At 35.5% G+C, this 25,897-nt stretch overlaps 1 protein-coding gene across 1 annotated transcript in view; it reads right to left on the reverse strand.

The window, feature by feature from the left end:
• The window catches only part of LOC142317579 (uncharacterized), a 110,750-nt gene extending 86,767 nt beyond the window's left edge, over positions 1-23,983 (reverse strand). The window contains exons 1-3 of the mRNA XM_075354136.1: positions 23,612-23,983; positions 17,903-18,196; positions 10,847-10,930 (exon numbers count right to left, since the gene is read on the reverse strand). Of these exons, the coding sequence (XP_075210251.1) occupies positions 10,847-10,930; positions 17,903-18,196; positions 23,612-23,983 (750 nt within the window). The remainder of the gene's footprint in view (positions 1-10,846; positions 10,931-17,902; positions 18,197-23,611) is intronic.
• Positions 23,984-25,897: the final 1,914 nt, after the last annotated feature.

The following is a 25,897-nucleotide window of genomic DNA, read 5'->3' on the forward strand; positions in this document are numbered from 1 at the left end:
CACATATGTATTTCAGTATCTTTTTAAAAATCCATCGTATTCTCTCTTTCTCACAGTCAGAGTAACAAAATCTATCGACATGATCCATTCCTCCGCCTTTCCTTCATCAATAATTTAATCCCCGTACTCGGAGCTGCGGCACGTACATTAGGCGGCAGAACATTAGAAGGCGGCAGTGCTGTCACTGGTGCGGTGGGTGTCGAAGTATACACCCCTCCTCATATACTGAAAGAGAGGAACAACCATCACGGCCGTGACGTTTATTAAGAGGTAAGATAATAATACCGACCTTGTAATAAAATAAGGCCGACACCATATAAACTTACTTGTGAAACATAGTGTGGGGACAGCTCTACAGTGGCAGCAGTGCATATATTAAATATTGTAAGTTGTCAAGCGGTATTCACTCGTTAGTCTGCTTTTTGTGCATTTTGCAGTTCATATTTTTAAATAGAAACTTCACATTATCGTTCAGTGTTCTTTAATATGTCTAAGCGATCTAAAGTTCAATTTTACAATTGTTTAGCAAAAAGTCGCGTGCCGGTAGTAAATTTTCTAACGGTAGTGAAGATTTCACATTGTCAAATATTTCTTCGCTGCCGCAATGTGACGATGCTGTCGCAAAAGTTCTTTCCGAAACTAGTTTCACACACTGCTGTGAAAACTCGGCTGGTATTGAATGTACATCGACATCACGTCAATAACGTTGACGTGCCCGCTGAAACATTTAGAAGTGAAAGTGTGTTGTTCTAGTTCCGGAAGCTTCAACATCTTCAAGTTTCAGTGAACCACACGCTTATGATATTGGTATTTATGTAGGAAAAGACTTGTCTAATGAAAAAAAAAATACTGGATGTCTTGGACAATATCTGGAAACCAAATCAGTTTTTTCCAAAAAAAAAGAAGGAAAGAGAAATCTGTGATTTCAGTTTAAATCGCTATACCGCTGGATTTGGCTTGCATATTCCGAATTTAAGGGAGGGAGTTTCTGTAAATTTTGTGCACTTTTTACTCCAAGAAATGGTGTTCGGTCTGGCAAGCTTTTCAGTAGTCAACTTTTCAGTAAGAAATTTGACTACTGGAAGGTTGTTGTAAAGCGATTTTCAGAACATGAGAAGTGTCTTTATCACAAAGAAAGTTTGGAGGTAGCCGGTACTTTGACCAAAATTTCATGTGGGAAGAAAAGTCTGTAGATGTGCAACAACTCAAAAGAAACTGGAGAACAGGAAAAAACTTATTCGTATTATTGAGAATATTTTATTTTGCGGGAAACAATGTATCGCTCTGCGAGGCCACAGGGATTCAAGACGAATAGAGGTCGAGGTCAGCCAAGAACCAGAAGAAAATGATGGAAATTTCAGGGCACTTCTTCGCTTTCGAAGTAAGACTGATACTACATTAAAAAATATGTTGACGTGTAGTGTTGAAAATGTGTAGTACACCAGTCCTAAAATACAGAATGAAATAATTGAAGTGTGCAACGACCTGATTGTTCGAAATTTCGTGGAAGAACTTAATGCCTTCAGTTGCTTCTCTATTCTCGCCGATGAGAGGTCAGACATATCAAGGCCAAAACAATTATCACTGTGTGTTCGTTATGTTCATAGAGAAAATTTCACTGTGAAAGAAATCCTTCTAAATTCGTACCATTATATGATGTGAATCATGAGACCTTGCCGTTGGTGAGGGGGCTTGAGTGCTCAGGGATACAGAGTAGCTGGACCGAAGGTGCAACCATATCGAAGAGGTATCTGTTGAGAGCCAGACTAGGAATGATTCCTGAAAGAGGGCATCAGCTCTTTCAGTAGTTGTTAAGGGCGTGAGTCAGAATGACTTAAACGGCCATATCAACATCACTCAGTCCTCTGAGTACTGCGCAGCTGAAAGCAATGGAAAACTACAGCTGCTTTTTTTCCAAGAAAATGTGGCTCTCTGCATTTTCATATAGCAATGATACAGGCGCCTTCCTTGGTAAAATATTCCGGAGGTGAACTAGTCCCCCGTTCGGATCTCCGGGTGGGGACTACTAAGGAAGGGATCACCAGAAAATTAAAAAATAACATTCTACGAGTCTGAGCGTGGAATGTTAGAAGTTTAAAAAAGGTTGATAGGCTAGAAAATTTAAAAAGGGAACTGGATAGGATAAATGTGGATGTAGTAGGAATTAGTGAGGTCGGTGGGAAGAGGAAGGCGACTTTTGGTCAGGTGATTTTAGAATAATTAACTTAGCTTCAAATAATGGGCAGGCAGGAGTAGGTTTCTTAATGAACAAGAAGATAGGGAAGAGAATAGAGTATTTCAAAACGCATAGCGATAGAATCATTGTAATAAGGATAAAATCAAAACCTAAACTGACAACGATTGTTAACGTCTATATGCCTACAAGCGCCCATGATGATGATGAGGTAGAGTGTGTAGTCGAAGAGATTGATGAAGCAATTAAACACGTAAAAGGAGATGAAAATTTAATAATAGTTGGAGATTGGAATGCAAGCATTGGAAAAGGCAAGGAAGGAAATATAGTGGGTGAATACGGGCTGGGCAAAAGGAATGAAAGAGGGGACCGACTTATAATTTAGACGAAGTATAATTTAGTAATTGCCAACACCCAATTTAAAAATCATAATAGAAGAATATACACTTGGAAAAAGCCAGTCGATACTGCAAGGTATCAGATAGATTATATCATGGTTAAGCAAAGATTTAGAAATCAACTCGTTGACTGCAAAACTTACCCTGGAGCAGACATTGATAGCGACCATAATTTGGTGATAATGAAATGTAGATTGGGGTTTAAAAACCTGAAGAAAAGGTGTCAGATGAATCGGTAGAATTTTGAGAAGCTTGAGGAAGAAGAGGTAAAGAAGATTTTTGAGGAGGACATCGCAAGAGATCTGAGTAAAAAAGATAAGGTAGAAAATGTAGAAGTAGAATGGGAGAATGTTAAAAAGGAAATTCTTAAATCAGCAGAAGCAAACTTAGGCGGAATAAAGAGAACTGGTAGAAAACCTTGGGTTTCAGACGATATATTGCAGCTGATGAACGTAGAAAATATAAGAATGCTAGTGATGAAGAAAGTAAAAGGAACTATCGGCAATTAAGAAATGCTATAAACAGGAAGTGCAAACTGGCGAAAGAAGAGTGGACTAAAGAAAAGTGTTCAGAAGTGGAAAGAGAAATGAACATTGGTAAAATAGACGGAGCGTACAGGAAAGTTAAGGAAAATTTTGGGGTACATAAACTAAAATCTAATAATGTGTTAAACAAAGATGGTACACCAATATATAATACGAAAGGTAAAGTCGATAGATGGGTGGAATATATTGAAGAGTTATACTGAGGAAATGAATTAGAAAATGGTGCTATAGAGGAAGAAGAGGAAGTTGAGGAGGATGAAATGGGAGAAACAATACTGAGATCTGAATTTAAGAGAGCATTAAACGATTTAAATGGCAGAAAGGCTCCTGGAATAGACGGAATACCTGTAGAATTACTGCGCAGTGCAGGTAAGGAAGCGATTGATAGATTATACAAACTGGTGAGTAATATTTATGAAAAACGGGAATTTCCGTCAGACTTCAAAAAAAGTGTTATAGTAATGATACCAATGAAAGCAGGGGTAGATAAATGTGAAGAATACAGAACAATTAGTTTAACTAGTCATGCATCAAAAATCTTAACTAGAATTCTATACAGAAGAATTGAGAGGAGAGTGGAGGAAAGACCAATTTGGTTTCATGAAAAGTATAGGGACAAGGGAAGCAATTTTAGGCCTCAGATTAATAGTAGAAGGAAGATTAAAGAAAAACAAATCAACATACTTGGCGTTTATAGACCTAGAAAAGGCATTCGATAACGTAGACTGGGATAAAATGTTCAGCATTTTAAAAAAATTAGGGTTCAAATACCGAGATAGAAGAACAATTGCTAACATGTACAGGAACCAAACAGCAACAGTAACAATTGAAGAACATGAGAAAGAAGCCGTAATAAGAAAGGGAGTCCGACAAGGATGTTCCCTATCTCCGTTACTTTTTAATCTTTACATGGAACTAGCAGTTAATGATGTTAAAGAACAATTTTGATTCGGAGTAACAGTACAAGGTGAAAAGATAAAGATGCTACGATTTTCTGATGATATAGTAATTCTAGCCGAAAGTAAAAAGGATTTAGAAGAAACAATGAACGGCATAGATGAAGTCCTATGCAAGAACTATCGCATGAAAATAAACAAGAAGAAAACAAAAGTAATGAAATGTAGTAGAAATAACAAAGATGGACCACTGAATGTGAAAATAGGAGGAGAAAAGATTATGGAGGTAGAAGAATTTTGTTATTTGGGAAGTAGAATTACTAAAGATGGACGAAGCAGGAGCGATATAAAATGCCGAATAGCACAAGCTAAACGAGACTTCAGTAAGAAATATAATTTGTTTACATCAAAAATTAATTTAAATGTCAGGAAAAGATTTTTGAAAGTATATGTTTGGAGTGTCGCTTTATATGGAAGTGAAACTTGGACGATCGGAGTATCTGAGAAGAAAAGATCAGAAGCTTTTGAAATGTGGTGCTATAGGAGAATGTTAAAAATCAGATGGGTGGATAAAGTGACAAATGAAGAGGTATTGCGGCAAATAGATGAAGAAAGAAGCATTTGGAAAAATATAGTTAAAAGAAGAGACAGACTTATAGGCCACATACTAAGGCATCCTGGAATAGCCGCTTTAATATTGGAAGGATAGGTAGAAGGAAAAAATTGTGTAGGCAGGCCATGTTTGGAATATGTAAAACAAATTGTTAGGGATGTAGGATGTAGAAAGGGTATACCGAAATGAAACGACTAGCACTAGATAGGGAATCTTGGAGAGCTGCATCAAACCAGTCAAGTGACTGAAGACAAAAAAAAAATATTATGTGACCGGAAAAGGAATCGCAACGGCAATATTGGACAAGTTGCGTTCATTAAATGTAAACATAAAAAAAAAATCGTGGTCAAGGTTATGACGGAGCTATGTTCATGTGAGGAAAAGTAAACGGAGTCCAGGCACATTTAAAATTTCGTCAGCTTTATACGTCCACTGCTCAGCACACAACCTCAATTTAGCTGTATCCATTGCTTGTGAAGTAACTGCCATTAGAAACTATATGGAGTCTGTACAAATTTCTTAATACCCCTAAAAGGCAACATGTTTTAAAATGGCGATAAGTGAAGTAGAAACTACAACTTCACGCCATGAAAAACTTGTTCGACTTTGCGCAACACGTTGGTTGGAAAGGTACAATTCCGTGGCCGCGGTGGTGGAATTGTATGACCCTATTATTGCAACCCTTCAAAGCATATCAGAATGGAATGACAAAGACTCGTCCTCATATGTAAATTTACTTTTGTGCTTTAACTGACTGTCAATTTGTGATATCACTGTTTTGTATTCAGAGACTGTTTTCTTTAAGTCTCCCATTGTATAAATTCCTTAAGAATTCAACTACTGATCTCGTGGAAGCAGTAAACCTTGCTGAATATATTAACAGTAAAATGAAATGTATACGCAAAAATGTTGATGAATTTTCTAAAATTTTCATATGTGCCTTTAAAGTCTTGAATAGGTTGGAGACCTCCATTCAAATCCCACTCATGGCGCGCGAGCAAAAAACCGTGTAAACTTGGACTTATCATCAGTGATGCCAGAACTTTACTTCCGTGTCTCAACTTTTATTCCATTTCTGGATACCTTCATGACCCAACTACATTCGCGTTTCTTAAATCACAAGAAAAAATTGAAAGGTTTGAGTGCCTTTTACCTACGAACCCAGACCTTCTGCTCCTGCCGTCTCAAGTTTCTGCTTTCACTTCGCTCAGAATTCTACGCCAGTGACATAAGCAGTTGTCAGGAAGACCTGAATAATGAATTAAAATTATGGTACAGAAATATTGCACGTCTTGAGAAGGGAGATCAACCGAAAACGGTCGTAGGTGGGTTAACTTTGTGCAATCCCAACACAATGCCAAATATATTCACTTTGTTAGAAATACTAGCTGCACTCCCAGGTCCACATGTACAAATGAACGCTGTTTCTCAATACTATGCCATCTAAATACATATTTGCGTATTTCTACTGGAAATATACGTTTGAATGGATTAACATTCCGCAACGTATATAAAACTACACTCCAACTGCAGAAGATGTGTGAAATGAAATAATGAAAAAGAAACGTCGTTTAGACATTGTATTGTGAATGCTGAAATTTCCTAATGTGGTAACATAATATACCGTAGGCTACGTACATTATAAATACTAAATTATTATTTATATTAATAATAATATTATTAATATTAATTATTAATAATAATATTAATATTGCCCTGAGGTAGATAATCCCCACGTCCATAACACAACTTCTACGTTCCACGTCCAGGGCGGCAACAGCTGTACTTATGTACAATATACATAGCTGGCTAACGGGGTTCCGAGTAAATTCCTCGGTTATGCTTTTTTACTTTTGACCTGTTTCCAACTTCAGGTCACCAGACGGACTGGATTTTTCGGCCACCTGCAGGATATGGAAAGTATAAACGTTTTGGAAATGGATTCATACCATTTTTAGAGCTGGCGATGTGGCGGCCAGGGTCAATGTTATTGCAGGTATAACGGAGACCCTTCCGTTGTCCACATGCCCCCTGCGATGGCAAGTATGTAGCAATGGTGCCCATGTATGTCGGTGCATGGGAGCTCTGAAAGCTTCGGTGAGTAGTAGCCTGGAGTCAGTGCAGAGATTGCGCATCCGCTCTCTGCCAGGACATATGCCGGTTCCACCGGAGTACCGAATCAGACCTAAAAGGTTAGTAGCCCTGGAGTGGTGGTGTACCCCGGCGTAACAGAAGGGAAATATACGATGAATATTCTTGAACAATCGTGGCAGAGGATACACGTAAACACCCTCGTTTAGAAACCTCCGATTCGCCACAAGCGAAGAGGAAAAAGAGTAAGGAGTCAGATAAAATCAAGAAAGATGCTGACAGAATCAGTAGAGAATTGAGAAAGTCGTTGTTTGGAAACAATGTTCCCAAACCAAGATTTTTAATTATTACGAAGGAGACTGGAAACTTCCAAAAGGTCAGTCCATTCTTAATCGCTAGAGAGATTGCTAATTGTGCTGGTGGTCCCGTTAAAGAAATCCGGAAGACTTTTAATGGATTGCACGTCGAAACTATCAACGACAGTCAAAGCCAGAAAGTCCAGGCATTGAAGAAGATCGGTGAATTTGCGGTATCGGTGCAACCGCATAGCACCCTTAACACATCCAGAGAAGTTGTTTGGGGCGATCTTCTAAACTGTACAGAAGAAGAAATAGTACAGGAAATGTCGAGTCAAGGAGTAATTCAGTGTCGCAGACTAACAATGAGAAGAAATGGTGAGGTTCTTCCTTCGGCCTCGCATGTACTGACATTTAACAGGCCTAACCTACCTGAAAAGGTATGAGCTGGCATATATCGGCTTGATGTACGTGCTTTCATTCCATAGCCTATGAGGTGTTTTAAGTGTCAACGATTCGGACACACTGCAGCTAGATGTGAAGCGTAGGAAATTTGCATATGTGGAATGAAGATACATGAGGGTGATCCATGTAAAGACTCTCCAATCTGTATTAATTGTAAAGGGCACCATAATTGCTGATCCAGGAACTGCCCAGTATATAAAACGGAAACGGCCATTCAGGAAGTTAAAACGCTTCAAAAGGTTAGTTATCCTGAAGCTAAGAAAATTGTTAGTCAAAGAACACCTCAATCATCAACCACTTATGCAGAAGCAGCTGCTGCCCCTTCCTAATCAAAAATTATGTGGAGCAGTTGCTTAGTACAATGGCACCAAGTCTTGCAGCAATGATAGAAAAAATCATTGATACAAAGATTGAATCGACTTATCAAACAGAACCAACTAAACATGAAAAGGCTCATTCTCAGACTGACATCGTTGATAAAAGTAACGTACCAGCGCAGCATAAAAAACTAGCAAAACCTGTGATCATAACACCACCACTTGACGTAATAAATAAAAATCTTGATTTATCTGGAAAAGAGGAAAAGATCACTCCGTCGTCTAGTCGCAAGACTAAGGAAATTGTGACAAGAAAATCTGAGTCTACTGAAATGGAGGTGCAAGTCATTATTTAGAAAGCATCAGACACAGATGATATAAAAACTGCAACACAATGGAGCCTCCAAAAGCTCAAAGAACAGTTTCGGTGAGAGCATCTATTTCAACTGAACCCAGCACTCCCTTAGAGATAGAATCTAGCTCATCAGCCACCGAAAGAGCATCGCTTGCTAGTTTAGATTCCATAGCAACAATGCTAACAGCACCAACGAAGCTTTCATCACCTGATGTAAGCCGGCGAACATCATTGGCATCAGAAAGAGAAGATGCTATGTCCCAGGCCTCAGACACTCATCAGCAGTTGAGGCCATCTGAAGAATGGAAAAATGGTGCAAGAAAGGATGGCCAAAAGGAAAGCCTGGGAGGTAAACTTTTGGATTCGAAAGTTATCAGAATAAGAAATTGCAAACCTTTTTTTTAATTTTTTTTTGAAGTGGGACAGGGCTAATGACCAAAGTAGTCGATGCCCCTAAAAACCTCAAAAAAAAAATAATAAAATAACACAAAATTTAAAATACTGATGTCAATTGTAAACAATTTTTATAATGAACCCCCTTAACAAAATTCTACGTACGCCACTGATGACCATTGTAAAGAGTTGCATATTGTATTTTTTCTGCGGCTGATAAAATATTGGGATTAAAATCGATGAGAAAAAACATTGTTTCCGGATTTTTTTTTAATTTTTCAAAAAATACATTAAACAATACATTTCTGTAGCAATAAGTTATTAGTCATAAGTTCTGCATTTTGTTTAAATCGATCAGTGTACTTTCAAATTAACCTAAGCTTGCTTAATCAGATAAAATCTAAGTAAAATAAACAGCTGATATATTAAACAATACCCGCTTCTGATTGGTCAGTGGTTGAAAAGAGTAGGCTTTTGTGGTTGAACATCTGTATCATAATAAAAAGCTGTTTCTTAATGATCTCATTATGATACAATTTCCAACCACATAACTCAAACGTTATAATACAGACGTAGAAAAAAGTATTTATTACACGAGTTGGTAATTTACCTACTACCTGATGATAAATATTCATTGCAAAACTATAACTTTCAAGAATGATTGTTTTCTGAATTAGTAGTACCGCTTTCTCATTCATTACACTCTATATTACTGATTTAAAGTTTGATCTATCTTTTAAAACTTTTGCTGTTTTGCTCTTTTAGTCCTTTGTACTAGCTTTTCATATTGCATTTTTTATTTTGTAATATCTTTGTTTTTTGCAAAGTGATTCTTGTTTCTTTACATCAAGTATATCTATTCTCTTAAGTTCAATAAATATTTGGTTATCCATTCATTTCTTCATAGGTTTTTTGAGCTATAATAGATGTAAAATAATGACATTCATCAATAACCTTATATACATAGTGTCACAGAAACAGTTACAAGGATACAGAAATAATACATAAATCTGTCATAACAACAATACTTTTTTGTACAATAGACCTATTATTTATTAAGTGGTTTAATACTTAAGTTACTCACAAATAATAATTATGTGTGAAATTATTACCTTTCAAATGTATCTATTATTTATTTTCAATAGATAATAAATCCAAGGGCTGTTCTAAAATTGACACTTTATTTACAGTAAAAAAATAAAAAACAAAACTACAGAAAAGGAATTTATTATATTCATAATTATATAATGTAATTTATTTTGTATTACCCACACATTCAGGCACTTTATCATATTGTGATACCAGCTTTTAAAAACCCTGGTCTAAGAACTCTGTCAAACCAGTCCACAAGCCAAACTCCAAGCTTGTACTTATGATTGGTTTAAAGAGTGGGTAGCCAGTCAGATCTTCACCTTGGTGAAGAGATGATAGAAATCACTTACTCTCAAGTTCAGGCAAATGGAAAATCTTCCAGTCAAGGCCATATCCATTCTTTGAGTTTTGAAAACAAAATCAAAGCAGTTCCTTTGGTATTGCATAGAACTTGTGGAAACTCAGCTTTCTGTCATGATCCAAGTAATGAGCCATTCTCAACATTTAGAAATCTATTTAAAAGCTATTTGTGTTCATGAAACAACATTTATCATACATATTTCTTCAGCTTTGGAGCAAGTTTATTAGTCATTATTAGTCTTTTCTTTCTTCCTCATTTGCACATTTGTCCACCCCTCTCTGAATTTCCTGCATCAATCTCACAGTACTGTCATTCATAACATTATTGCCATAAAGAGATGTAACACTGAAACATATAGGTGTTCTATTTGGAAAAAACAAAATATGCCATGCACCTTAGAAGTAGCAGGAGCAACAACTGATTTTGTATTTTGTTGATCCCTTCTGTGTTGGTATTGAACAGATTGACAGTAAATGAGTGTAAACAAGATTTAAGGTTGCTCTTGGCTACATATATATCCTGTTAAACAGCTGGTTTATTTGCAGCAACTAATTAAAAGTTTTTTTTTTTTTAAAAGGACTTCTAACTTTGTTAATTATTTCTAATATGAATCAATCTAGATTACTAAGAAATATTCATGACATCCAGATAATTGCCTATAGAAAACAGATGTCAAATATTGAAATCTAAAGAAACTAATATATTTCTACAAAGAATACCTCTTGAATAACCATTTCAGTTAAATACTCATTAGCATGAGTGTGTGTGTGTGTGTGTGTGTGTGTGTGTGTTTTTTTTTTTTAAATGTAAATTGTACACTAATTATTTACCTCCTCAAAAACATTTTTTAAAGTGGGTAATTCACTCCGCAGCTCTTCATACTCCTTTTCCTCTAACAATTTATCATTTTCCATCTGAACAATAAATATTACATAACTGTGAGTAAAATTTGAATTAATTACATTTTTATGTATATTTTACACAAGTATATTTATTTAACCTCATGCCATTTCAGACGTAAGTCTAAGATAGTACTATAGAATGTCAGTTATAACAGCATTCATTCATTTACTGACAAGAACAAAATTTTCTAACATGAACTTTTTTTTTAGAAAATTCAGATTATAAATATTGAAGCCAATATAGAAGTTTAAATAAAAATAATTGTTTCAAGTTATTTCACAGTGTTTCATAGTGTATACTCATACATTATTATTATTATACACTTTAACTATATATACATAGTAGATTCAGTTATATTGAAGTCATAAGTTTAAAAAAAAATTATTTTAAAAGTTACTTTTATTGTTTTCTTTTTTTAGCTATTTTATGATTTTTTCATATAGTTTTGTTTGTTAAGATTTGGCAGTTACATCTTCATACTTTGTAATTCAATTTTATTGTTAAACATTTTAAAACAATTGTGAACATTTGTGAACATTTTAAAAAGGATTTGGAAAAGTTTTGGGAAACTATAAAACCCCCTCTACTGATTAAATTTATTGCTAAACCAGTAACTGATGAATTTTGTAAAACTTATTGCCAGTAGTTATAGTATGAGTCATTATACCATCACCCTATGGTTTTCCACAGATTCTGTAACTATTTGTGGAAATCGTAACATGTTGCAGTTCATACTTCGCCCTATAAAACTGAATGTTAACAGTTTCTTTGTGTGTGCTAAATATTTTGACTTTATGAAAAATGAAAAATGAAAAAAATTTATTCATAAAGTCAAAATATTTAGCACACACAAAGAAACTGTTAACATTCAGTTTTATAGGGCGAAGTATGAACTGCAACATGTTACGATTTCCACAAATAGTTACAGAATCTGTGGAAAACCATAGGGTGATGGTATAATGACTCATACTATAACTACTGGCAATAAGTTTTACAAAATTCATCAGTTACTGGTTTAGCAATAAATTTAATCAGTAGAGGGGGTTTTATAGTTTCCCAAAACTTTTCCAAATCCTTTTTAAAATGTTCACAAATGTTCACTTTAGAATATCTTCACACATACAAAGATTTTAAAGCCTGCTTACATAATACAACATTCTTTCACCCAATAAACATTTTCATGCCAACAGTGAAATTAAAGTAGAATTTTATCCAAATAAAATGGTCAATACAGTATATTGTATAATCACTAAAAGGTGATTCTTTTAGTCAATTCTAAATTTTTAAGGAGTACTTTTCTTACTGCCAATTCATTTCTAAAGCTCAGGAATGCAATCATTACTGATTGTCCCCAAATGTACAGGTAAACCTTTTTGCACCTTGATGGTTGAACTTAACTCTTATTTTGGAACCCTGCCTCCTGTAAAAAGAGTATGCAGACACTAAAATTGCTTATCTATTAAATTTGGAGCTTATCCAAATTAACAGATGAGCACTTTCCTTAATTTGAGATAAAAATCCATCCAAAATACCTTCTTCCTACCTGACCTCCCTCATTTGGAAAAATCAGGATGTTTTTTAATAACTTCACTTACCAAAATTTTTAGAAATAAATTTCAATTCTATTCTGATACCTTTCAACAATAAATTAAATCCTTCAAAGAGGACAGAAAACCAGTCCTAGATACTTATATTTTTTACTAATTTCGTTGGATTATGCCTGTCACTCTTTTTAAGCATCTCGTGAGGTATCTCTTAATTCCATCAAGTTTTGTGCTTTTCAAAGAAAAACTCAGTACAAATTCAAGAACAAATCTTAGATGACATGAGGCATACTTTGGTTTCTTTTTGGGATTTAATGGAACTGAAGTTGATGAGGTTTTGAATCTACCTCTACCCTATACTTCTTTAAATTGAACAAAATCATATTTTGCAAATTTTCCTTGCAGTTCAAATCAAATGCATGATAATGAGGATCATATGCATCACTTCAGGCTTCATTCCTATCCCAACTCTTAACATGGAAGGAATTCCCAGCTCTAGTTTTCTTCAGGTAGACATTAATGAAGGTTCTTTAACACTTTTTTTTTTAATTGTTAATGGTCAAACAACCAGAGAAATCAACATCATCCAAAAACCAGAAGCAAATCCATAATGACACAACAAGTAATCTAAATCAGTTGCATAATTTTTTTTTGAAAGGTAACAGCCTTATTTAAGATAATAAAAATATTCAAAAACAATTTTGCTAATATTTGCATTCAATCAAAACAAGGACAGTAAAGAGACCTTGCACATAAACAGCAATAAAAAATCATGATTGTGTTAAAATAAATCAATCAGAGTAATAAATCAACAAAAATATAATCGCAAAACAAACATATTGAGCTTAGGCAGCAGTACATGACAAAGGTACTCTATATCAAGAAGTGAAAATGTAGCAAAATTAATTTCTACATTGATTTTGTCTAAGCAGTGTAAGTAAACTAATTCCATGTATCTGCTAAGATTCTTTAATTGTCAACGTTTCAGATTTAAAAAGTCTGCATCCGCATTTAAGGAATCTGGTCTCTTGAACAGAAAATGTTAGACATAAGGAGAATGAATGCACTGAAAGTGACAAATATACCACCTGTAACAGTAACAACACTGCTAGGTGCAATCATCCTGTAAATTTCATTAAATGTAGTTTAATGTTATCTTTTTGCCGATTTAGACTGCAAGTTTGCAGTTATCTGTTTTTCTCATCACACAAACATAAACAGACAGATAGCCTTTCACCTTTATGAATACAAATGATGTAATAGTAACAACATTGCTAGGTGCAAGAACCATCAAGAAGAGAAGGAGAAATTAAAAGTACAGATAGATTCAAACTTTCTTCTCAAGAGGAGAATATAGTCAAGATTCCAGGAGATTACTATAAACTGGATGTATTCATTGCTGCAAGGTACTAATAAAACATATAATAAGAATGTATTTACTGTGAGAAACATCATTTTTACTAAGTTTTCTTTTATTATTATTTTTGCTTTCTAACAACCTTTCTTTCTTTTTTCTGTTTAGCCTCCAGTAATTACCTTTCAGATAATACTTCAGAGGATGAATGAGGATGATATGTATGAATGTAAATAAGTGTAGTCTTGTACAGGCTCAGTTCGACCATTCCTGAGATGTGTGGTTAATTGGAACCCTACCACCAAAGAACACCGGTATCCAAAATCTAGTATTCAAATCTGTGTAAAAATAATTGATTTTACTAGGACTTGAACACTGGAACTCTCGACTTCCAAATCAGCTGATTTGGGAAGATGCGTTCACCATTAGACCAACCCGATGGGTTTACTTTCTAACAACCTGAATAAAAATAGGAATTGAAAGTACTGTAATTAGGCAGTCCAAAGAATAAAATACTGGATTGTTTCATAAATAATTTGAGAAGTTTAAATTCCAGTTCCCCTATTGGCAATGACTACTAATGAATAAACACAAAGTAAATTAAATATAACTTGGATAGTTATAAAACCATCTCTGAATTAAATAGTAGTTTGGTAGGTAAAATTTATTTATTTTATTTAAAATTTATTTAAGATTATAAAAATAGATATTTCTATGAAATAGAAAACAACTCTAAAATGCAGCTCAGAGTGAAATTGGCAAAAGAAATATCAGCAAGCAATTTTCTCTTAAGACATTTTTTATCTTATCCAGTTTAATTTTTTTTTTTAATTGTACCAGTGAAATTCATTAATTTTGAATTATTAAAAAAAATCCTACAATTGTAATTGAAGAAATTAAGATCAATCATAGCTTAATGGTACAGTTAGTTTTTTGTTATTACAGATTAAGGTAATTTTGATGATGCAGATCTGGAAATGTTTGTTTTGAATAATTTTGAAAGTTTTTCTTCAATAAACAAAATCCAGCAGGGGCTGGAAAAAGCTTTTGTATTCAATGAATTGAGGCTCAGATAATGGAGTTAATAAACTTACATGACTAGTTTAAAATATCACTGTCTGAAAATGACAGGCTGAGTTTTGTTAAATGAATTTGTTGAGTTATTAAATGGATGTTAAATTTTTTAAATATTCAAATAAGTGAACAACAGAGAATTATTTCTGGCCAATAGGGGAGTGGCAAATCAGGTTTAATTTTGAAGTGATATATAACACAAGTTTAAACTAGGTTTAAACTAAAATCAAATCATCCTGTAAATTTCATTAAATGTAGTTTAATGTTATCTTTTTGCCGATTTAGACTCCAAGTTTGCAGTAATCTGTTTTTCTCATCACACAAACATAGACAGACAGCCCACCTTTATGAATACAAATGATGTAATAGTAACAACATTGCTAGGTGCAAGAACCATCAAGAAGAGAAGGAGAAATTAAAAGTACAGATAGATTCAAACTTTCTTCTCAAGAGGAGAATATAGTCAAGATTCCAGGAGATTACTATAAACTGGATGTATTCATTGCTGCAAGGTACTAATAAAACATATAATAAGAATGTATTTACTGTGAGAAACATCATTTTTACTAAGTTTTCTTTTATTATTATTTTTGCTTTCTAACAACCTTTCTTTCTTTTTTCTGTTTAGCCTCCAGTAATTACCTTTCAGATAATACTTCAGAGGATGAATGAGGATGATATGTATGAATGTAAATAAGTGTAGTCTTGTACAGGCTCAGTTCGACCATTCCTGAGATGTGTGGTTAATTGGAACCCTACCACCAAAGAACACCGGTATCCAAAATCTAGTATTCAAATCTGTGTAAAAATAATTGATTTTACTAGGACTTGAACACTGGAACTCTCGACTTCCAAATCAGCTGATTTGGGAAGATGCGTTCACCATTAGACCAACCCGATGGGTTTACTTTCTAACAACCTGAATAAAAATAGGAATTGAAAGTACTGTAATTAGGCAGTCCAAAGAATAAAATACTGGATTGTTTCATAAATAATTTGAGAAGTTTAAATTCCAGTTCCCCTATTGGCAATGACTACTAATGAATAAACACAAAGTAAATTAAATATAACTTGGATAGTTATAAAACCATCTCTGAATTAAATAGTAGTTTGGTAGGTAAAATTTATTTATTTTATTTAAAATTTATTTAAGATTATAAAAATAGATATTTCTATGAAATAGAAAACAACTCTAAAATGCAGCTCAGAGTGAAATTGGCAAAAGAAATATCAGCAAGCAATTTTCTCTTAAGACATTTTTTATCTTATCCAGTTTAATTTTTTTTTTTAATTGTACCAGTGAAATTCATTAATTTTGAATTATTAAAAAAAATCCTACAATTGTAATTGAAGAAATTAAGATCAATCATAGCTTAATGGTACAGTTAGTTTTTTGTTATTACAGATTAAGGTAATTTTGATGATGCAGATCTGGAAATGTTTGTTTTGAATAATTTTGAAAGTTTTTCTTCAATAAACAAAATCCAGCAGGGGCTGGAAAAAGCTTTTGTATTCAATGAATTGAGGCTCAGATAATGGAGTTAATAAACTTACATGACTAGTTTAAAATATCACTGTCTGAAAATGACAGGCTGAGTTTTGTTAAATGAATTTGTTGAGTTATTAAATGGATGTTAAATTTTTTAAATATTCAAATAAGTGAACAACAGAGAATTATTTCTGGCCAATAGGGGAGTGGCAAATCAGGTTTAATTTTGAAGTGATATATAACACAAGTTTAAACTAGGTTTAAACTAAAATCAAATCATCCTGTAAATTTCATTAAATGTAGTTTAATGTTATCTTTTTGCCGATTTAGACTCCAAGTTTGCAGTAATCTGTTTTTCTCATCACACAAACATAGACAGACAGCCCACCTTTATGAATACAAATGATGTAAATATGATTATTATGTATTTCAAGATGTAACAATGTTAGAAGGGATTTTTCTATTTTGAAATTTAAAGGTAGTTTTTAACATTTTCATTCAAAAATTAGAAATTAGTGCTAACACATTTAATACAATTGGCATCAATCAGAGTAGTTGTTATAAATTAATTTACCTTACATTTTTATGGAATATTCATAAAATAAATAAATTGTGGCCTGCAGTTGATCACACAGTTATTTCATTATTCACATGAAGTGAATAATTTATATACATTTTACCTGTTTAACAACTCAGTCTTCTATTTTTTTCTATTTTGTCTTTTACCAGTTCTAAGTGAGGAACAGGGAGACAAAAGCTACCACCAAAATAAAAATAAATTAATATTATTATTAATACTTTTATTTTTATTTTGTCACTTACCTTGCTGTTCAACTAATGTGATGGAAATACGTCCTATTTTGTTGATTAATATTTTATAAAACAAACAAATATCTAAAAAAAACAAACAAACTATTTTAAAAAACACATGAAATACTGAATTTTTTTTAGTAAATGATAATTTTGTTACATAGCAACTAGTAACTAGGAAACCTCTAAATATTATGTGATTTTTACGATTAAATTAGAATAAAAGTCACAAAAAATAATTCGTTTTTTTTAATAATACACAAGAACAACTGTAATAAAACAAATATATAATATAATTAGCAGCTGATCAGGCTCACTTCACTTGCCCTCCCATCTAGCCCCCTGGACCCCCTCTATTATATTCGTGTATTCTATAATTTCTCTGCTACGTGCAGGGCCGTGGAGAGAAATCTCAGGTCCTGGGGACAAATCAGTATGGACCTACCTCCAACTATTATAGGCCTATTTTGTATTTAATTTGAAACTTCTTAATATTTTAATGACAGACGTTAATTGTGGTAAATGGTTCAAAAACAAATAAATGACAAATACAAATTACTTTATAAAACAGTCAAATTTTAAATAAATTAATTCTCACAACACAACAATATTTTTATCTTGAAATCTCAAAAACCATTAGCAATACTTTAGAAGAATGTTCTTAAAACATTTAAGTTACTTTCTTCACATGTTAAAATACTGATCTACTTACCTGTTTCTTGACAAATGTGTCAATAAGTTCATTGGAGTTAAGTTGTCTGACTAGAAAAGGTTCAATGGCAAGACTCCTCAAACTTGATAATCGATCTTGAGCCATAGTTGAGCAGAGGAAGTTCTTCACTTTTGCAAGCATGCTGAAAGACCTTTCTGCTTCAGCTATGATTAAGGGTAATGTGTAAAACAAACAAAGAACAATAGATACATTTGGGAAAATGCTTCTGAGTTTCTGTTCTTTCAATGTGTTAAAAAGATTTACAGGAGAAAAGTCATTTTCAAAGATAGCATGCTGAATTAATTTCAAGTAGATAATTCTATGTACAAAGTCTTTGGTACATCACTGTTATAAGTATTTATTAATTTGTTAGTACTTTCAATCAGTTCTTCTTTTGAGAGTGTTGGAAATTTCTGTAAAAGCTGAATATTTCATCAATATTCTGGATAAATGTGTAACGTGATGTTATATTTACAATAACACAATCTAGCAATATATATAAAATGCCCTGCTTGGAACTTTCTTCAGGACTGGAATCATCTACTTCAGCTGTCCCAACAGATCCTAATGCCACATTTTTTCAGGAAAAGTTTTTGTAGGGTTGATGCTGGCAGAAACCAACTTACACCTTTAAAATGTTTTTTCCAGCTGCTTCTTAAATGTCGCAGATCATCCAGTTGTTTAAGTTATTCACTTCTACATCAATAGTATTCCTCACTGGTAAAACTTTAATTCTATAATCAATTGTGGTTAAAATCTTATACCAAGTAGATGCCATAATTACACTCTTAAAAGATTCAATATGTTTTGCAAGTTGTTTCAGATCATTTGATGTCTTAGCAATTAAATTGAGATTCTAAACTTCATTGCCCCTTTGACATCTGGTAGGTTTGTAGAAAATGGCTTGACACATTCAAATCTCAAAGACCACCGTGTATCGGACATGCTATGGGGTGAGCAATCTGTGTGTTTTTGCAAGATTTCTCACCTCTGAGGGCAAGAAATAAATATATTGTAGCATTTTTAGAGATTACCAAAAACCAATTGCCTGAGGACAATATTCTGCAGCTTGTACACCACACAGATTCAAACTGTGGCAAGTGCAAGGTGAAAAAAAAACCAGTCAAAAGTCAACTTTGTGCCTCTATATATTGTCTTGATACTTATGAGTCTACTTGTACTATACTGCTTTGACTACACGGTAGTCACTTAATTGAATATAATGTTTGGGCAGATTGTGTCGAATCAGTTCTGCTATTGCCTCTTCAGTTTTTTGTTGCAGTCAACACAAAGACAAGAAACCATTCTTGAATTTGTAGAATTTGTAGAATTTCTTTGTAGATAAACCGAGGTATGTAAAATAAAAATTTTCTGTTCTACATTGGACGAGTCTGTTATTGCATCTACAATGATAGAATAATATTTAGCATTTTCTCTTTCTTTTAAAACAGCTTGTGTGACATGATCAGAATAACATTGAATAAACTCATTTTTGCTATCTGGAGACAGATAACAAACATCAGTGGATCATAATTAGTTAACAACTCTAAAATTCCTAGAAAGTTACAATTCTATGGGTTTCCTATAAGGTGTGTCCAACTCTGAGGGCAAGAAATAAATATATTGTAGCATTTAAAATATCAGTGTCTGAAAATGACAGGCTGAGTTTTGTTAAATGAATTTGTTAACAACTTATTAAACGGATGTTAAATTTTTTACTCAAGTGATATTCAAATAAGTGAACAACAGAGAATCATTTCTGACCAATAAGGGAGTGGCACATCAGGTTTAATTTTGAAATGAGGTTTCAAATGTTTCATAACCTTGATGTTACCTTGAGGTTTCACAAGGTTTGTTGTTTCTTCTAAACAACAAACGTTGTTCTCCTAAGAACATCACAACATCTAAAATCCGGCGTAAAATTTGCTTCCACTTCTCTGCTTCACGCTTAATACTTCCTCACAACAACATTTCTGCACTTATTTTATTGGAAAGATGTGCCACCAAACTACGCATTCCAAATAACACAATTTATGGTTAGCACTATTCTCATGAAGTGTTATCCTATGATACATTTTTTCCACTGACTAACTACAAAACAACCTTCAGTAGTTGCCAACATTGATTTGCTTGATAATGGAAATTTACAAAACAACCAATAAGAATTGTTTGTTTATTATTTCATTATTTTCAAGGGTAGATATATCAGCACTGAATGGGGAAAAGCATGACCATATACATCTGAAGGAAAGTTAGATGGGTAAGGTGAAGCACCACAAAGCACTATTTGATTTATTTCATCATGATTTACAGTTAGATTTTCCAGCTGGCTTGTACCAAAATTCAACAACTTAAAATGATCTGGTTTTATGCAAGCATATGTTGACAAAACAGTTTAAGAAAGCTCACTTTCATTAAAACTTGTTCCCAAGCTTGTTTCACTTAAAACTACCTCTTAAGTGGTAGGGCCAATAATTTTTTTTTATTGGCCCTAACAATACATTAGTTAATGTAAAGAAACTAGCTCCTAATTTATTTTGGATGTTTAGTTGCAATGGAGTCTGGTCTGGCTGTGCTTTTCCAATTCATAAATTAGGATTAACAATATCAATGTTTTGAGTACTACCAAGAGGTTCTTGTTCCATTGAGATTTGTAGTTTTTGTAAAAAAAAAAACCATACTTTCAAAAGCAGTTTGTCTTTTAGTAGCTACATTTTCTCTTATTTCCCGCTATTTTCTTTTTAGCTCCCAACTTATGATAATAATCTATTTTATAGCTATAAAAGTTTTGAGTCTTATTTTTAAAAAAAATTTAGTACATTTTTCTCAACTTTATTTAATAGTAAGTTAATTTATTTATTTATAAACTTTATAAAAAAGTCATATCCACTTCATAAAACATTAAGTTCGTTTAGGCCTACATCATTCGCTGAATATCTAAAAAAAAATCAACATATAAATTAAGATTAATAATTTCATCATGATTTACAGTTAGATTTTCCAATTGGCCTACATCAAAATCAAACAACTTAGGATGATTTGGTTTATGCCTACATATGTTGATAAAACAATAAACATTAATCAGTAGTTCACGATTAGACTGCAAAAAACTTATACTAGAACAACTTCTTTGCATTATACATTAAATACAAATTTTGGCTGGATAAACGTATACTTTTCTCAAAATCAACACAAAACCATTACGCTGACACTGGCAAGTGACAACTACGCGCAATATGAAATATGAAAATGGCGGCTACTGAAGCGGGCTGTTTATTGTCGACAACCTGTCAGATTGACAAGTGCTGCCGTGGGAGATCGGGAAGATTTTGTCAATAAGCAAGAGAAAAGTGTGTGTGCAGTAATGCAGAACCTATCCTTAGCGCCCCAAGCGGCTTACTTCTCTATACCCATTAATGATGTTGCGTGCTTCGAGACTTAGGGAAGGTTTCTCAAGTGTTAGGAATAAACAATTCGGAAGCCTACGCGACTGGAAACGAGTCCTCCAATTATTAACCGAGTATTCTAAGTTCTGTGTTAACTGAGTATTTCGTTTTAAATTCTCTTCTGAATTTCTAATAAGCAGAGGTGGCTATATTTGTATTATAGCTAAATTCGCGGTGTACATTAGGAAGCGGTACGCAACAGTGTAGTATTCTCGGGCCCGTAAACACCCGGTAACTGTGAATTGTGCTACCGTCAATCAGGGAGACTAACCCTAAAGCTATTAACAACTTAATGATTTTGCTATAATCAACACAAGATAAAAATGTATTTTGGTAGATCTATATTTCAACTAAACAGTATGAAAGTATTCTCTAATATGTAAATAAGTTTTAGAGAGCATCCTAAATCAATCAATAAACTTGTATTTTAAAAAAAAGGTCAGGCCGAGACATTTTAGTAGTCCGATCCCCAGGGATACGACCCTGGCTTCCCTACCCTCTTGATGGGCCTGGCTACCTGTATATGGAACATAAAATTTCAAAACAAAAAATACTGCTAACAAAATTTCTTTGTAAACAATGTTTATTGTAATTCCTTCTGAGTTAAAATATTGCAGACACCAGCGATGTCGATCTGTTTTCTTCCTTCACCGTCTGCCCCTGCGATTTGTTGATTGTCATAGCGAAGCAAACGCTCACAGAAAACTGTACTCGCTTAAATTGAAACGGGAAATTGTTGGGTAAGAGTGATATGCATGGTATAAACCCTGTTTCCCATGTGCCACATCCCGTTGAAATTTCTGCCTCAATTCGACTTTCCGAGTCGATCATTTTGAGTCGAGTTCTATTATAAACTTTGGAGGAGTTAAGTTTCGGAGAAGCATGATCTGGACACCAACTTTCAGTACGATTCGATATGCAGGTAGGCCGTTTGCGGCGAAATAATTTAGAAATTCTACCGGATAATTAGTAGCATCATCTTGATTGACTACGGTGTTCACTGACGTGTATACCACATCATTTCCTTAAATTGAAGACAAAATGCAGCCCTTTGGTCGTTTTTAGGAGTTAAAATGGCTTGATCACACATCCAAGAATTCCTTTGATGTAGTATTTGTGAAACTTCTTCGTACACCAAACGATTGTGTTCTTCTATCGCAGGAAAAATCCTGACGAGCGTTTCTGATATTTTTACCTGGCCATTTTCAGAGGAAAATAGAGCTCCTTCACCAACACATCAAAGAATCCTTGATCATGTGAATTACCGCTAAGTCGTACTCCCATGCTGACTGTCAGACGCAGTCTCTGAACCTTAGACAATAGAAAGGATCATTTCAGCAAGGCATTTGCCTCGTCAGCCCTGGTATCTTGAGTCACTGCAGGTAATGTTTGTCGGAAATCGTTACAAAAGAGAACTATGACCTCACCCATAACCCGGTCATTTATGCGGAGGTCCTGGAAGGTTCGGTCAACAGCCTCTTTCCTGTTGGCCATCATATATTCATCCCATATAATTAGAGAGCAATCTTGAAACATCTTTGTCTTGACACTATTACGTGATACTGCATACACAAGAGTTTCGTTGCTGCCTGAGTAAATAGGGATCCTACACATTATATGCGCTATTTTTCCGCCAGGTTGTAATGTGGCAGAGATCCCAGAAGATGGTGCTGTAAGTACTATTTTTCCTCATCTTCTCACATCTGCCAGGGTAGCCGAAGTGAGGAAAGTTTTTCCGGTCCCACCAGGACCATCCAGAAAAACGTTCTCCCTTCATTTTGAATTACACTTTGGAATTCGGTGCCGTAAATCTGTCTTTACTCTGAGGTGAACTTCAGAGGTAGGGTATGGCTATCAAGCCATACCCTACACTACCTCGCTATGTACCATCCTCTTCCTCTTCAACTTCCTCCATCGCCTTCCTTTTCAAAATGTTACTCACCAACCTACCAATTAGGTTCCAGTTTCTAGGGTTATGCAACATTGCCTCTGTCACATTATCCGGTGTTATGACACCAACAGTAGCCAGCACTTCCCTCCTAGCCTCCTCCCATCTAAAACAGCTAAACACCGTGTGTTCAACCGTATCGCATTGCCCACAATACCTACACTCCGGCGACCTCCTCCTCTTCCTATCATAGAGGAACTTATTAAAGCAGCCGTGGCCAGTCAAGAATTGCGTCAATTCATAGTTGACTTCACCATGTTACCTGAGCAGCCATGGCTTACTCTGCGGCATTAGCCTCCTCGTCCAGTTACCCACCTGACTCCTGGACCACCTCTGCTGCCACTTAACCAACGTTTCCCCTTTCGCCTGCCCTTCTGCTCTTTCCACCATTACGTCCGCTACAAGATCCCACGGCGGCTCCCAGCTGTCACCAACGCCGCCTCGCTCAAGACTGTACGATACGCCCTTACTGCCCCAACAGCCAAGGGCCTCTGAAGGATTAACAATTTGTTCCGGGCCTTTTTCTTCTTCAACGCTCGTTTCCATGCCGGAACCGCATACATGACGACGGACCGAGCCACCGATGCCAATAGCCTCCTTTTCGCCAAACTCGGTCCGCCAATCCTGCTTATTAGCCTGCAGCAACGCAGCCACTGTTCGTTTACTTTTCTGTACAGCCTCGATCATATGAGGCTGAAAAGATCTCTTATTATCGAGTCAGGCTCCAAGGTACTTTGCCCTGGCTACCGGAACAATCTCCACAACTCCTACTACTAAACTTATTGGAGCCAACCGCCTCCTTCCTGCCGTAACTACAACTTGAGTCTTCTCTACGGCCAAATGAAGACCTCTCTCCTCCAACCAGGCATGTACCATCCGCATGGCTTCATTGCCCTTCCTCGCCAATTCATCCTCCGTTTTAGCCGATATAACCAGAGACAAATCATCGGCAAAACCGGTCGGGTACACGCCCTATGGATAATCCAAGCGGAGCAACCCATTGTAGGCTACATTCCACAATGTTGGCCCCAACACTGAACAGTGGGGTACTCCGGCCTGCATCTCAATCTGAATCTGGGCCCTCTCAGCACAGCCTACCACCACTCGTCCACTTAAGTAATCTTGAATAAGGCGCCGCAAGTATGGGCTAACCCCTCTTCTCTTAAGTTCACTCAAGATCCACCTGAATGGCAGTGAGTTAAACGCATGGACAACACCACCGCCGGGATGGACCTGGTTTTCGACGTCCCGGACGCAACTTCATCAACGATCTTCGTGATTCTATTTATCGCCGCCGTAGTTGTATATCCCTTCCTAAATCCAAGTTGGTTCGAGCTAAAACCCTCCCCTCGCTCAATCTCTTCGAAAATCCTCATACAATCATCCGCTCAGCAAGCTTCCTCAAACAGCTGAGGTGGCAGAGTGATCTATAACCACTCGGGTCATCCACTTTCCTTCCTGCCTTCTTCAGCAATGCAACTTTTGCAGTCTTCCAATCTCGCGGAAAAACACCATCCATAAAACCTTATTGAACGCCGATAATACATGTATTGGGAAGTTGGTTGCCGTCACCGCCACAACCTCATCCGGAATATCATCCAAACCCGGACTTTTCCTCTTGCTCTTTTTCATTACAGCACAAAACTAATTCCTCTTGTGTAAAAATAGGAATTTCCACAGCAGCAATTTCCTCCATCTCTTCCTGTTGCCTCCTCGGAAACAATTTCATCAAACACCTCTGTATCATATCATTTGATAGCACCGGCAGCTTCCGTCCAAACTTTCCACTAACAATGCGAAAGGCATCTCCCCACACATCTTTATCTAACTGATCGCATAGAGCTCTCCACTTTTCTCTCTTGCTATTCATTATCTCACCTTTACACCGCCTTCTCATTAACTTAAGTACTCTGCGTGCTTCCTCAATCTCCGCAGCTCTTCCCCTTCGGTTAGCACGTCGCAATCTCCTACGAGCCCGTATGCACTCCAGCCTGACCACAGCTACCTGGGGAGATCACAATAGACACCTTTTCTACGGGGCCTCTTCCTCTGCAAAGTGTCCTCACAGGCCTTCGCCACTACCTTCGTAAGGAACTATGGAGTAATCTCTTCCATATGTCCAATTCTTTCATTTATAAGACCTATTACTTTCAGCAGTCCCTCTCACTTATAGCTCTCCCAGCGGACTTCACCTCACCCAGCGACCACAAGGCACCAACTTCAAAATATATCGCCTCGTGGTCGCAAAGCGTCTCTTCTTCCTTCAGGACCGACCAACATCTAAAAGTCCTCGCAAGTCCCGATGAAACAAAGGACACTCCATTTACCTGGAGTAGGGTTGGTAACTCACCATCATTGAGAGAGATGAGTCCCAACCCAGCCATCACCTCTTCTAAAAGTTGACCCAGTCTATCTGTAACACCGCGCCCCACGCAACATTCTTGGCATTGAAGTCACCACGTACAGTTGTTCGTGGTGACTTCAATGTAGTTACATCCTTACACACAGCATTCCTCAGCCTACTCAGTTCATCCAGAGTCTCTTCAAAAACACCAAACTCAACATTTGGGGACACGTATACACTGCAAACTAGAATGTCTG

The sequence above is a fragment of the Lycorma delicatula genome, chromosome 1 (genome assembly GCF_047948215.1).
Source record: "Lycorma delicatula isolate Av1 chromosome 1, ASM4794821v1, whole genome shotgun sequence".
Classification (NCBI taxonomy): domain Eukaryota; kingdom Metazoa; phylum Arthropoda; class Insecta; order Hemiptera; family Fulgoridae; genus Lycorma; species Lycorma delicatula.